General features: G+C 56.2%; 1 protein-coding gene across 9 annotated transcripts in view; it reads left to right on the top strand.

The window, feature by feature from the left end:
• Nucleotides 1–12310, top strand: part of DVL3 (dishevelled segment polarity protein 3) — a 52715-nt gene extending 40405 nt beyond the window's left edge. For 2 of the 9 annotated variants that reach the window (XM_043522690.1, XM_007068619.4), the window contains exons 3-17: nt 91–212; nt 951–1057; nt 1936–2071; nt 2376–2469; nt 2953–3022; nt 3808–3947; nt 4109–4185; nt 4813–4880; nt 5305–5355; nt 5471–5620; nt 7144–7275; nt 7595–7762; nt 8454–8666; nt 9670–10071; nt 10518–12310. In XM_043522690.1, coding sequence (XP_043378625.1) covers nt 166–212; nt 951–1057; nt 1936–2071; nt 2376–2469; nt 2953–3022; nt 3808–3947; nt 4109–4185; nt 4813–4880; nt 5305–5355; nt 5471–5620; nt 7144–7275; nt 7595–7762; nt 8454–8666; nt 9670–10071; nt 10518–10549 — 1887 coding nt within the window. In that variant the 5' untranslated portion in view covers nt 91–165 and the 3' untranslated portion in view covers nt 10550–12310. Of the gene's footprint in view, nt 1–90; nt 213–950; nt 1058–1935; nt 2072–2375; nt 2470–2952; nt 3023–3807; nt 3948–4108; nt 4186–4812; nt 4881–5304; nt 5356–5470; nt 5621–7143; nt 7276–7594; nt 7763–8453; nt 8667–9669 lie in introns of all 9 variants that reach the window. The other 7 variants (XM_037909206.2, XM_037909207.2, XM_043522689.1 and 4 more) reach the window with 7 other exon arrangements.
• The last annotated feature ends 1663 nt before the right edge of the window (nt 12311–13973 follow it).

Below are 13973 nucleotides of genomic sequence, written 5' to 3' on the forward strand. Positions count from 1 at the left end.
AGATATGGAAGCCCCAGTTGGTCCTAGGGCCATGCTGAGGCTCCCACCCTGTTCCTGAGCCGCTTCGTTCCCTTTCTCTCCTCTCTCCAGCTGGTGTCTGCAGAGGGGTCGCACTCAGATGGGGGGTCTGTCTGTGCCGATAACCAGCCGGAGCTGCCGCCCTCCATGGAGCGTACCGGGGGCATTGGGGACTCCAGGCCTCCCTCCTTCCAGTAAGTCACGTGGAGACTCATCTCAGTGGGCTTCCCGAGGACAGGCTGTCAAGTGAGCTCTGAGCTGGGAGTGGCCACGTGATCCCATTGGTCACAAGCCAAGATGGGGAGAGTGATGGAAGGGCAGGGGCTAACCAGCATGGTAGGGATGCAAGCTGGCAAAAGTGGGGTGGGGAATGGAGTGCTAGGACAGGGTTCCTTGGGTGGTGAGCTGGGAATGGAGTAACGAGCACTGGGACTGGAGTTCTTCGATTGTTTGACAAGCAGGGCATGCTGCAAGCAGCAAGAGGACCCACACCACCTGCTGCTGTTGCTTTGATCTCCCATTGCGCATCACACATGACCGGTTTCCATCTCCCTTTTCTTTTAAAAATGGTACCAGCATATTTCACTGAGGGCTTGGCAGGGAGTGGGGAAACTGCTCCCTGAACCGCTTTGCCTCCCAGCTCCATCCCAGTGTGGGTCTCAGATTGCACCCCCACTCCCCAGTCCTGTGCTGGGGCTGTGTGCACCCCAAGCCTCACATGTCCCAATCCCATGCTAGAAAGAGGGGGGTGAAAGCTGTCATCCAGTGGCTCCAGTATGCCCCTCAAAAGTGAGGGGTAACAGGAAATACGACTTGAGAAGTGCAGCGTAACTGGCGTATGGCAGAGCAGGGAATGCCAGGAGGAGAGGGGGGTCCCTTCATGTCCTTGGGGAACCACTGAGTTCTCTGTTGGACGTGTCACCCCTCTGCAGCCCCAACACCGGGGGGAGTCGGGAGAACCTGGATAACGAGACGGAGACCGATTCAGTGGTTTCATCGCAGAGGGAGAGACCTCGCCGGAAAGACGGGCCTGAGCATGGTGAGCCCCGATGACCTGACTGGAGCCTCTGAGGGGCATAGCTGGGGCGCAGGGAGGGAGCTGCTCTAGGCATGAAGAGCTGTGTCCACAGTGCCCTGCGGAGCTTGTGCGCTGAATCCTGCTGGGCAATCAGGCAGCAGTGGGGGTAAATCCCCCAGCACGAGCAGGAGGATCCCAAGGGTGTGACAGCCTCATACCACTACCGTGAGCTGGCTCCCAGATCCTAGTGTACCCATGTGTCACCTCAAAGTGTTGGACATGAGTCTCTGGGGGCAGGAGGGGCAGAACACCCATTGCCTCTAGATACCAAGGGGGCAGGGACTGTGTCCCACTGGGCAAGGCACCTCTCTGCTGCTTCCCAGCACCTACAGGCAGGACGTGTGTCTACAGGGGACAGCGCTGCGGAAGGTCCAGGGCCCAAAGGCATCCGTGTTGGGCTCTAACCCCTCCCAGTGAAAGGCTGAGATGGAGGAGAGAATGGTTCCCAGCCTGGGCTGGCACTGCACTGCACTCTCACTGCCCGCGATCTGGCACCTCTCACCCAGAGGGACCATCTCCGAGTAACCTTCCCTACTCTGTAGGGATCGTTGTGGCTTCTACCCTTGCTCCCAGTGGCTCACCTTCCCCTTCCCCATTATCTAAAGAAGCAGGGAAGTTGTAACCCTGAAGGGGAATGGTCAAAGTATGGAGGGCAGCGCAGTGCCCCCTCATGCCAAGATGGGATGTTTGATGTGCAGATCCTCCTCTCAGAATTCCTTTTGAACCCCAAGATTCCCCCCTGTGAAGTGCTGAGCCCATAGGATGCTCCTACAGGAGGCCGGGATGCAGCTCTGCTGCAGCGGGATCTCCCAGCAGTGCTGACCCCACTCTCTCCCCAGCACCCAGAGTGAATGGGACGGCAAAAGGAGACCGGCGCCGAGACCTAGGTGGGTACGAGAGCTCTTCCACTCTCATGAGCAGCGAATTGGAGACCACCAGCTTCTTCGACTCAGATGAGGATGACTCCACTAGCAGGTAGGAGAGCGTGAGGCCTGGGAGAACATGGGCACCTCTTTCACTCTTAGTGCCAAGGAGATGCCAAATCAGGACACCTCAGCCCCATCCTTCAGGGCTCTTCCCTCAGCTAGTGGCCTCAATCCCGATCAGCAGCCCCCTCTGCTATTACAGTCTTCTGCTCCCCTCACTGCTTTGTTGCTGCCCCCAATCCTGGCCCGCAGCGTTCTCTCACCCTGCTCCTCCTTTGTGGCCATCTTGCTGGCAGACCTGTCTTCTCTTGCCCCCTGCGGGCAGTGGAGCTGACTGTCTCCTTTGCCGGCAGGTTTAGCAGCTCGACAGAGCAGAGCAGCGCCTCCCGCCTGATGAGAAGGCACAAGCGACGCCGGCGGAAACAGAAGGCCCCACGCATCGAGCGGGTACATCTCTTGGGAGGGCAATTGCAAAGCTGGGGCTGGACTTTCTGGTGCCTGTGGCATACCCCTCCCCACTCCCATGTGGGGGCTAGGCTTCACCCTGGCCCCCAGGAACTCAGCTGGTGGAATCTCCAGTCCCTACAAACTGTGCCCAGGTGCTGAGAATCTGCTGGTGAAAGTACCACAAACCCTTCTGGGTCAGTGCTGCTGCTAGGACCAAAGGCCTTTCTTGTCCCAGTCACAGTGGGAATGTGTGGGGTGCAGCCACCAGTCCCGTTTGTGGAGCTTCCTGCATTGATCGGGGTGGGGTCAGAGGTGGGAGCATGGGGACAGCACTTCAGGGAATAGAAGGGGCAGTGGGGAGCATAGGAACAGTATACAGGGAGCGGGAGGGACAGGGGGCAGTGGAGAGCAGCGAGAACTGGCAGGGGCTGTGCTTGGACCAGGGAGCAGGGGGATGTCTCATTGTGCCTCATTGTGTTGCAGTCATCGTCCTTCAGCAGCATCACGGACTCAACTATGTCTCTGAACATCATCACAGTCACTCTAAACATGGGTGAGTGAGAGACTCTGTCTTTCTGTTTGGGCCCGAGGCCCTCCCGAGCTCCTGGAGTGAGATCAGGAGGTGCAGCGGGGGAGCAGGGAGATGGAGGAGTGGGGAGGTAATGAAAGGAGAGGGTCCCTTGGGGAAACTGACTGGTCCTGAAGCATTAATCCCCTTAAAGATTGCCAGTTTGCAAGAATGTGGTTCGGATCAGGGTGGTGGGGGGAGTGGTTTTTGGTCCTGGGATTTGGTCCAGGATGAGTGTCAGCCTCTTCTCTCCCCAACCTGAGCTCAGCTCCCTCTATGTCCCATGTACGAGGTTACCCCACTGTTGCTTCCCAGCTGCTTCCTATCTGGGAGCCTCAGAGGCCAAGATGCACATGGGGAGGGCAAGGGGAGAACAAAAAACTCTGCTGTGGAGCCCAAAATGTGTCTGTGTCAAGGTGGGCATTGTCTTTCCAGTGCTCGGCACCCAGGGCCAGGTGCAGGAGGATGCAAGGCAGGAGCACGGCAGGGTAGCGGTTAACTCTGCTGTCATCCCCGTGCTCCAGTTCTCAGGGGGAAGGAAGTGGGGAGCAGGCAGAGCGTTGGGAGGCTGAGGAGATCAAGGCTGAGCTGGGTAGAGTTGGGAAGGGAGGAAGGAGCCAGGAAGCCACTTGATGGGGTGGGGGAGGGTGGTTGTGTGGCTGGGACTATTGGAGGGGGATTGCCCAGGTGTGGGGCTCTAGGGCCAATGCAGTGAGGCTTTGCTGTCCCATCCTGCTCTCACTGTGCTCGTTCTCCACCCACCCCTGCAGAGAAGTACAACTTCTTGGGCATCTCCATCGTGGGACAGAGCAACGAGCGCGGGGACGGTGGCATCTATATCGGCTCCATCATGAAGGGGGGCGCAGTAGCGGCCGATGGCAGGATCGAGCCGGGAGACATGCTCTTGCAGGTACTGCACGCCTCGCAGCGGGGCTGGGGCGGTGAGGGGCGAGGGGCAGACTGGAGCCCCTGCTCACCAACTGATGGGCCAAGTTGCAGAAGCTCCTCTCAGAAGGAACCCAGCCTACAGCCGTTTCTCTGGGATTCAGCCTCTCTTTGTCTTGTTTGCAGGTGAACGATATCAACTTTGAGAACATGAGCAACGATGATGCTGTGCGCGTGCTGAGGGAGATCGTGCACAAGCCGGGGTAGGTGCTTTCCCCCACGTCACCCACCAACTCTCCCGTCTGGGGCAGGTTACCCCCAAACCTGCATCTCCTACTAGGCTATAGTCCCCTTTGCTCTGGCTCATCAGACACTGGTAATGCAGCCAGCACTTGTGTCTAAGAGCAGCAACCCCTGCTGTCCTCAGCAGCCAGACCCCCACCCCTCTTATGCTGGGTCTGGGGAGGCGGCCCGGGGCCCTCAAACGCCCTCTCCTTATTAATATCGCTCTGATTCCTGGGTGTCATATGAATGACCTTGAAAGAGCCCAAAGCAAGAATTGGAGCTGGGAATGTCTCCATGGTCAGGTCATGAACCAAGTGTCCCAGAACTGGTCCCCTGCCCCGAGCCCCTCCTTTTTACTTAGGCTGGGTTTGCTGAATGCCCCTGCAGTTCCCACTGGCCTCCTTGTTACCGGCTGTGCCACCTGGGCGAGGGTGATCCCCAGCTGAGGGATCTGTGCTGGCAGTGTGCCGGCAGGCCTGGACCTAAACTGCCTCCGAGAGAGCAGGTCGTGGCCACTGAGGGCTAGCACCTTGATGAGAGCAGCCTGGTTGCGTTGCATGCTGGCCTGTGCGCAGGTTGCAAAAACGGTTGTGTTTCTGCTGCAGGCCAATCACCCTGACTGTGGCCAAGTGCTGGGACCCCAGCCCCAGGGGCTGCTTCTCGTTACCCCGGAGTAAGTGGATTGCTGACTCGCCCTTAACGCTGGTGCCCAGCCCCTGTGAGGGCCTCGTTGCCAGCACCTGCTTGTTTGCTTTAGTTCCTGTCTGTTTGCTGTGAAACTGAGTGTGGAGTCGTTGAGGGTTGCACCCCCTCTCCCTCTGCTGTGGCCTCAAGGCCCCGGTGCAGTGCAGACCTTTGAGGACTGCAGTCTCCCTCTCCTTGTGTCACACCGCTAGGAGAGCTGAAGTCCCCCAGTGCCCACCCTCCTCCCCCACATCATGCCTGGGACATACCCACCTAACCAGGGTGGGGTGGTCACCTGCTTGGAGCTCCAGAGGAAGGAGAAACACCCCCAAGATTGCAGCCACTGAGCCATAGGGGGACTCTCTCCCTCTGTGCCCCTCTTGCTGACCCTCCCTCTCTTCTTTCTCTCCCAGTTGCTCCCCAGCGGATCTGGGCTGGGCCAGACTCTCCATGCTCCGATCCGGGTGAGTCCCGGCTGATGCTGGGGAAGGAAGGGGCTGCCCTGGGCGCCCCCTAGAGGTGGGTTTCATGAGGGAATGATTCTCAGACAGCATCTGATCGTCTCTGCGTTCGCTCTAGGTGAGCCCATCCGACCAATCGACCCGGCAGCCTGGGTTTCCCACACGGCAGCGATGACTGGCACCTACCCGGCGTACGGTATGAGCCCATCCATGAGCACAATCACTTCCACCAGCTCCTCCATCACCAGCTCCATCCCAGAGACCGAACGTAAGTCCCTGTGCCTGTGTGCTCCCCCCATTGCACGGCTTCCAGTCACCTGCGCTGTGCCTGCCGGCACCCAAGCCTGATGGGAGCAATACATCTGCATGGGCAGAAACCAGAGGTCTGGGGTGGGGCTAGGGAAGGGGGATCCGGGGACCATGGGGAACTCCCTACCAGCAGGAGTGGGGACTGGGGGAACAGGCGCTCCCTCCAGGCAAAGACTGAGAGAGCCTGGCTGGGGTGGGAAGAATTCTGCAGGCAGGCACCTGGGGTGGTGCTGGGGAAGGCTAAGAAAAGTCCTTTTGTCCAAAAGCCCAGGACAAGTACAAGCTTTGGGTAGGCAAATTCACATCATTTTTCCTGCTCTCCAGACAAGGACAACAGGAGAGGCTGAGTGACATTAGAAACACAGGGTTGGAAGGAACTTTGAGGGGTCATTCCCCCCACACTGAGGCAGGACCAAGTAAACCTAGACCGTCCCTGACGGGTGATTGTCCAGCCTGGTCTTAAAAATCTCCAGTGACAGGGATTCCAAAACCTCCCTTGGCAGCTTGTTCCAGTGCGTAACTATTCAGATAGTTAGAAAGGCGATGGGAGGAGGCAGGAGGAAACTATGCTAGTGGGAAGGGAGGTGATGTCAGCCACGCAAGGAATGCCTAGGGGAAAGTGAGCGGGGCCAGGAAGAAATGCCCTGCTGGGCGTGCCTGAGGCTGCACCTCTGCTTGAATTAGTGCACTGATCAGAGGCCTGTGGTGGCTGGGAGGGAGAGAGCTTGGGCTGGGCCTTTCAGCTATGGGCAGGTAATTCAAAGGTAGCTGTAACAGGGAGGTCTGCCCTGGCCTGGAACTGGCCAACCCTGTTCTGAGGTGGAGCCCCATTAGGCCTTATCCTGTTCTGGGTAGTTTGAAACGGGTAAGGTGATTGCCTGATGGGCACCTGATTCCTATAAAGGCTGAAAGAGCTGAATTGAGAGAGGAGAGCTATAGGAAGCAGGCTGGCTCCTGGGTAGGCCCTGGAGCAGATGCTCAGGCAGACGGCCTCCAGGAGGGCTAGAGGAGAGCTGCCAGGAGCAGAGGCCCTGGCAAGGAAACCGCTCAGTTAGGGGAATTGTTTAGTTGTATTTTGTGGGGTGGCTGAAGATTGTTGGTGCCAGTGGTAAACGGTGCTGTGAGGACAGAGCCAGGGCATAGCACTGGTTCTTTCCTGAGCTAGTGAGACTGGCCTTTCTGGCAAAGCTGGAAGGTACCAGTTTAATTTCCCAGCTGAACCAGCACCTGGCATGAAGCAGCTTTTAGAGTCTTGCAAACTGGCCGGAGGCAGTTTTTGGTTTGGTTTTGCAAGGAAAGAAAGCTGAGAAGATCTAGACCCACGGGTGCTGCAGTGTGTTGGCCAGTTGCTCAGTGTTATGGGGTGTGCCTGCGATGTATTGTTCCCTGGCCCATCCCCTTGTGTGTGACACCTCCATGTGGCTCCGTGGCCTCTTCCGTCCCCTCTCATCTCTGCCTTCCTTCCCTTCGTCTGCCTCGCAGGCCTCGATGACTTTCACCTGTCCATCCACAGCGACATGGCCACCATCGTCAAAGCCATGGCCTCCCCCGAGTCAGGTCTGGAGGTGCGCGACCGCATGTGGCTGAAGATCACCATCCCCAATGCCTTCATCGGTAAGAGGCAGCCACTTCCTCCTCTGGGACTCGGGGAGGGGTAGACAGGCGCCTTCCCTGTGTGAGGGGATCCTGTTTGGGGACCTATGCCAAGGGAGCATCCTTCACCGTTATGTCCTATTGGCTCGTCCTGTTGGTTGTGCTAGGAAAACAAATAGAATCCTTGGCCTTGTGCTGCCCCTGGGAATGTCTCTGCACCTCTCTCACCCATGGACCGCTCCCATCCCTCCCAAATTCAGGCCCCTCTTGCCTGCCCCCAGAGCCAGTCCTTCCGGTCCTTGCTGCGTTTAACCGTGTTCTGTGGTTAATCTCATGGCAGGTTCAGATGTGGTGGATTGGCTTTATCACCACGTGGAAGGTTTTACAGACCGGCGAGAATCCCGCAAGTATGCCAGCAACCTGCTGAAGGCCGGCTACATCCGACACACTGTGAACAAGATCACCTTCTCAGAGCAGTGTTACTACATCTTCGGAGACCTCTGCGGCAGTACGGCCCCCTGCTCTAGTACTGTTGAGGAAGTGGGGGGTGGTGAGGGTGCTGAAAGGAGACGCTCTGCTCTGCCCTGACAACTCTCTGAGGACAGTCTTGAAGTGGTTTGCCACCTCTAGACTGCCAGCCTGACCTCTTCTGTACTGCTCTCCGATTCTCAGTATATTACTGTGCAGCTGATGTCACCATCTTCTGCTGCACGATCCTTTCCCCTGGCTGGACAGGGAGGAGTAAAATGGCACCTTTCTTTGATCCTGGGCTAAACCTAAGCCCCTGGATGGGGCTGGCTTCCCTCAGTGCTATCAGAGTCTGCATTGTCCTTAAAGGAGTGGGCAGGGAGCTGAGACCTAAGGACACCTGGCTCACCTGAGGGGGATGAGAAGGGAAGGGAGACAGACAGACCTAAGGGTGTCTGGCCAGCTCTGATGTTGTCCTCTCTCTTCTGAGCTGGTTTATGACTATTTAGCTGATCATTGATCCTCTCTGATCAAGTGGGGAACAGTAACCCCCAACATAGCCTGGGCTGGTGTCTGGCAAGGAGGTGTCCATAGCTGCCCATGAAATCTTCTGCCCCTCTTGTGGGCATGCCATGATTACCTGTCAGCAGGGATGGGGGTGAGGTTGTCCCACTGTACATGGCTGTTTTCATTCCAGGACTAACCTGGATTTTCTATTTGCTTCTCTCCAGACATGGCTAGCCTGTCCCTGCATGATCATGATGGATCCAGCGGAGCCTCAGATCAGGATACGTTGGCTCCGCTCCCCCACCCAGGAGCTGCGCCGTGGCCCATGGCTTTCCCATATCAATACCCACCACCTCATCCATACAACCCGCACCCAGGATTCCCTGATCCAGGCTACAGCTATGGTGGGGGCAGTGCAGGCAGCCAGCACAGTGAAGGTAAATGAATGAAAGGAACTGAAATGTGCCATTGGGGTACTTTCCTTAACACCTTTGGAGAGCAAGCTAAGATCTGGGTCATCTCCTGGAATGAGGAATATGTTTCCCTCTCTGTCTTTCTCATGCGCACACACAGCACAGTTGGGCAGGTGCATTGCAGAGCTGCTTTGAAGTATCAGGTACGGGCCATTGCCACGGGCTAGATCCTGGGCATGATGGAACCAGTGTATGATACCTCCTGTCACAGAGCTGCTATTGGGCTAGAGGGCAGAGTCTGAAAGGAGGCCAGCTTTGCTGCAGTGGTGCCTGTCCTGGGGCTGAGAGCTATCATTGGTCAGGTTTATTATGGTAGTGCCTGAGGCCTACCCAAGACTGGGGCTAGGCCTGTCCAAATACAGAGTAGCAGAGAGTCCTGGCCCTGACGATCTTACAATCTAAATAGACCAGACAGACACAAGGTGGAGGAAGGGTTGGAACACACAAGCAGAGTGAACAGTGTGGTGGCAGCAAATGGCATGTTACTTCTGTGATTCTTTAAATTTTTAGTCTTTATTTGGTGCAGGGGGTTAGTTCAGAGGATATCAGGAAAAAGGAAAGAAAACAGAAGGGAGAGGGGGCATGGAAGAGAAGAGGGGCTGGGGGACAGCCAGGGGAGACGAGGGTGAGGGGGCATGTGTGGACCGAAGCTGAGGGGGAGAGACTGGGAGGGAGGGAGAGACTTGGAGTGAACCGTCAATCAGCACAGGGCAGGGAAAGTCCAGTCTAAACTGTAGACAGATCTCGCGATGACCAAAGATCCCTACTTTGACTGCTTCTGCCCTTCCTGCCTGGGGTCTGGCTGGTTCCTCTCTGCAGTTTTTCCCAAGGCCATGCGTTGTGGCCTTGGCTTAGGGGAGGCTCCTTTTATTCCGGTCTCTCCCTTCCCCTGCTGTGCTGGCTGGGGTTGCGTGTTGGGGGTGCGCTGTCGGGGCCATTCCCTAACCTTGCCTTGGGCTTCTTGCAGGGAGTCGGAGCAGCGGTTCAAACCGCAGTGGCAGCGAGCGGAGAAAGGAGAGAGACCCGAAGGCCGGCGAGTCCAAGTCGGGCGGCAGTGGCAGTGAGTCGGACCACACCACCCGGAGCAGTCTGCGGCGGGAGCGGGCAGCCAGCGAGCGCTCGGTGCCAGCCAGCCAGCACAGCCAGCGCAGCCAGCACTCCCTGACTCACAGCGTCCGCAGCCACCACAGCCAGCCGTCGTATGGGCCGCCTGGCCTGCCGCCCCTCTACAGCCCGCCCATGCTGCTGATGCCTCCGCCGCCTTCTGCCATGGGGCCCCCAGGGGCCCCGCCGGGCCGCGACCTGGCCTCTGTGCCCCCTGAACTGACGGCCAGTAGACAGTCGTTCCGAATGGCCATGGGCAATCCCAGTGAGTTCTTTGTGGATGTAATGTGAAGCACCCGTCCCCCTGTTTGTCTGCTGCCCTCATCGGTTTGTCTTCTAGGAAAAGCCCTGGCTTCACTTTGTTTGGTTTTTTTTTTTTTTTGTCTTGATAACTAAAAAAGGGAAAAATAAACTGAACTAAACCTTGAGTTTAATCCCTAGTCCCGTGGCGTGGAGGCGGGGGCCAGCAGGCCTTGCTGAGCCCTGCCAGCCCCGCCCGGCCCGGCCCAGCCCACCTCCGGACTCATGTGTGCAGAGGCAAGTTGCTGCTGCTTGTGCAAGCCCCTAACCCCCATCTCTAACCCCATTAACCTGCATCCGTCCTGGAGCCTGTGCTGCTCGCCCGTGTGTAGCTGCCGCTGCCCCCTCACTCCTTCCGCCCTAAATGTCTCCTCTTTCTTTTCACCCTTTTGTGTTTCTTCTGTCAAGCAGCAAAGAATTACGGGGTGTTTGACTTCCTCTGAGCTTGCCGCCCGCAGGGGTGAGAGCTGGAGCATGGCATAGCAGCTTGGCCCAACAGAGGAGGACATGAAGCCCCAAGGGTGCTGGGCACGTACGGTGCTGAAGATGGCTTCTTTCCCACTAGCTGAAGACGCCCCCCGTCCTCTCCACAGCCCTGAGAGGGGAGCAGGGCCCAGCTCCAGCCTTTTGTGTGTTCAGATCAATAAATGTAGCCACTGAATGTGCCAGGGCTTCAGTGCCTCTGGGGAGTGGAGAAGATGAGGCCCCATCTGGGAGGGTACCACTCCCTGTTCCCCCCTCCCACCACAACATGCTCAGGCTTGGGCCAGGGTCTGTTACTCTCTGTACAGTATTAAAGCCAGTGTACCCCTGTGGCAAGGCCCCACTTGGGTTCAGAGGCAGTACACTAATGAGGCTCTATTCCTGACTGAGTGCTGTTGGGTCAGTAACTCCCATAGGAGGTACAGGCCAGCGTCAGGAGGCCGAAACACCGGTCAATACTCAATGCTCGTGCCCATGAGCTGCGTGGTGTGGATTTGGCTGAATGTGAGGGTTCCGTTTGCACCCGCTGCGCTGCAAGGGCGGATGTCTAGCTCTGAAAATGTGCCTTTAGTCTAGGCAGCCTCTCCCATCCCCTGCATGACAATGGGCCTGACTCCCCATTCCTTGGCCACAGAGCATGCTCCATCCAGGCCTGCTGTGTGTAGGTGGGGGCTTCAGCTACTGGCTGTACTCTCCTACACTGGTGCTTAGCAGCAGGCTCCAGGTACTGAAGCTATTAGGCCTAATCAGAGCAAGAGGAGGGGGTAAGAAGCTGAGAAAGGGGCAGCTGTGGGGTTCTCCTGCATTTGCTGCCTCCCTCTGTTGTCCTAGAGGGGTGCGTTGTGCTGCCTTTTTGTCCTCATCCTCTCCATGGACGGGGGGGGGGGGGGCAGGACCAGGCTCTAAGGAGACTGGAGAGTGACAGCCTTGGGCCTGCTGTGGCAGTCCCTGCTTGAGATGCTGCCCCCTTCTGTGTCGTGGCACTGCAGCCCTTGCCTGTGGCATGTATGCAGGGCCTGGGCCCTGTCCCTCTGGAGGACTGCAGTCAGTTTAGCTATTAGAGAAAAGTTCCCTTTTTCTCCCTCGGCCTCCTGAAGTCTCTCGGAGCCCTACTCCTCCTGCCTGATGCTGGTGTGACAGAGAGGCTATCTTGGGTAACTGGCTAGTGCACGAGACAGTACATGGTACGCTAAGCTCCACCGCAGCCAAGGGTGGGCTTTGCCACAGTCTTCCCCTTTCCTCCCTGGGTCCTCTCGCTTCCGTTCAACAGCTTCCTCTGCAACAGTGTAAACTCCTTGGAGTTGTGGTTTTTATTATTCTTAGCAGGTGAAATATATCGTACACCTGGCACCAGCTCATCTACTGCCCCCTACTCTGCCCTGTCTGCCATCCCAGCACCAGCTCTCCTGCCCTGTGTGCCATTCTCCTGCCCCTCTAGCGCAGCACCAGCTGTTCTACAGTCGTCTATTCTCCTAGCTCCCTACCATGCGACCAGTGCATCTACTGTGCATAATCCTTCATATCTACCCTGGTGCCAGCCTAATATCCACTATCCTGCCCAGTGTGCCATCCTGCCAGCTCATGCTGCCACCTACCATCCTCCCTGCCTTCCAGCCAACTCATCGTCCTGGCATTGGCCTGGCTTCGCCCCCTGCCTGCTGGGTTTTATAAAAACAAAACCAATCTCCTTGTTTTTATTTATAAACATAGTTTTATTGGAATCCTGGCTCCTGTTGTTTTTATTCCTCTTCTGTCCTGCGTCTTGGGCTGATGCGGCTGGCTGGCCCACAGCAGGCTTCCCGCGCTGCTGAGGCCTAGAACGCTTGATCCTGTTCATTTCCCGATGAGCTCTTCCCAGATGTTTCCGGCTCTGGCAAGTGAACAGTCAGTGTCTGTCCTGTGCGGCTGCTCCTCCAACAGAAAGAGATTCTCATACTCACTGAGGCCCAACCCGCAGGGGTGCAGTATATTTTCAAATGTGTGCCCTGATGAAGGTCATTAGGAAAAAGAAGCCCTGACATCGCTCTGAACTAAAACCTAAACTGGAGTGCTTGATCTATTCTTTTTTTCTTATGCCTGTCTTAAATAGAGGGAAGCTAATGCAACTCTGGTAGAATTGAATGGGATGGGTGAATAAGCCTCCCCCCCCCCCCACACCCCAATATGCTGTGTATGCATGGGAATAAATGGGTTTCAGTAGCAACCCCCACCTCTCAAAATATGTATGGGGGTCAGTATACAGCAGGCTCTACACTACAACTTTCTGCTGGCATAGCTGTCGGGCCGGCAGGATGAGGGGCGTGCAAAAAGCTCCTAGTTCAGATGCGGTTCTACCAGCAAAACTCTGCTTTTGGGGGGATGGCTTATTTGGCTCAGAGTGGGGACAGAATAAGCTATCCTGCCAAAAGTGCAGTTTTGCTAGTATAAACTGTGCCTGTTTCTATGCTAGGAGCACCTTGGTGATTATATTATAGGTATAGCTGTACCTGTAAAGCCTTCCAAGTGCAGACTGGGCCTCTTAACACCTCCCACCTCTCTCCTCCACGTGACTGCAGTTCTGCTGGCTCCAGCTCAGCTTGGCTTCCTGCCTTTGATACCTCTCTCTTCTATGTGTCCTGTGGCAAATACAGCAGGCGGGAGCTGAACTGGTCCCTTTGGACATTTTAGGGCTTTTTCCAAGCTCTGGATTGGACAAATGAGGCAGAAGGGTGACAAAGAAGTGAGGAGAGTTGCCAACTCTTGCAATAGCTGGTGTTTAAACTTGGAGCCCCAGCTTCTGGAGACAAGTGACCACGGGAGAATCTCAGCTTTATTTTTTTAAAGCCCTCATGGGTGCGAACCCAAACCTAAAAGTGGGCCCAAGACATTAAAGTCTCAAAAGCCAGAAGGCAAATAAAAAGAACCTCTTTAACCTCAGGTTTCAGAGTAACAGCCGTGTTAGTCTGTATTCGCAAAAAGAAAAGGAGTACTTGTGGCACCTTAGAGACTAACCAATTTATTTGAGCATAAGCTTTCGTGAGCTACAGCTCACTTCATCGGATGCGATGAAGTGAGCTGTAGCTCACAAAAGCTTATGCTCAAATAAATTGGTTAGTCTCTAAGGTGCCACAAGTACTCCTTTTCTTTAACCTCACAATTTTTAATTTGATTAGTGAATGGGGGGGGGGGAGAGTGAGGTGATGGGGAAGGTGAATTATGGGGTGAATCATTTTGCCAATCTGTGCTTCAGTTTCCCAATGTGAAAGAATGCTGGTGTGGTTCCCAGCCGTCAGGCAAGTGCCAGCAGGGCTTTGGCTGGGAGGGATCCTATAAGCTTGGGAGTGGCATTAAAGTGTCTGAGCCGATGGGGCTCCCCACCCCGACCCTTGGAGACAGTCACAGATG

Source organism: Chelonia mydas, chromosome 9, assembly GCF_015237465.2.
Source record: "Chelonia mydas isolate rCheMyd1 chromosome 9, rCheMyd1.pri.v2, whole genome shotgun sequence".
Lineage (NCBI taxonomy): Eukaryota > Metazoa > Chordata > Testudines > Cheloniidae > Chelonia > Chelonia mydas.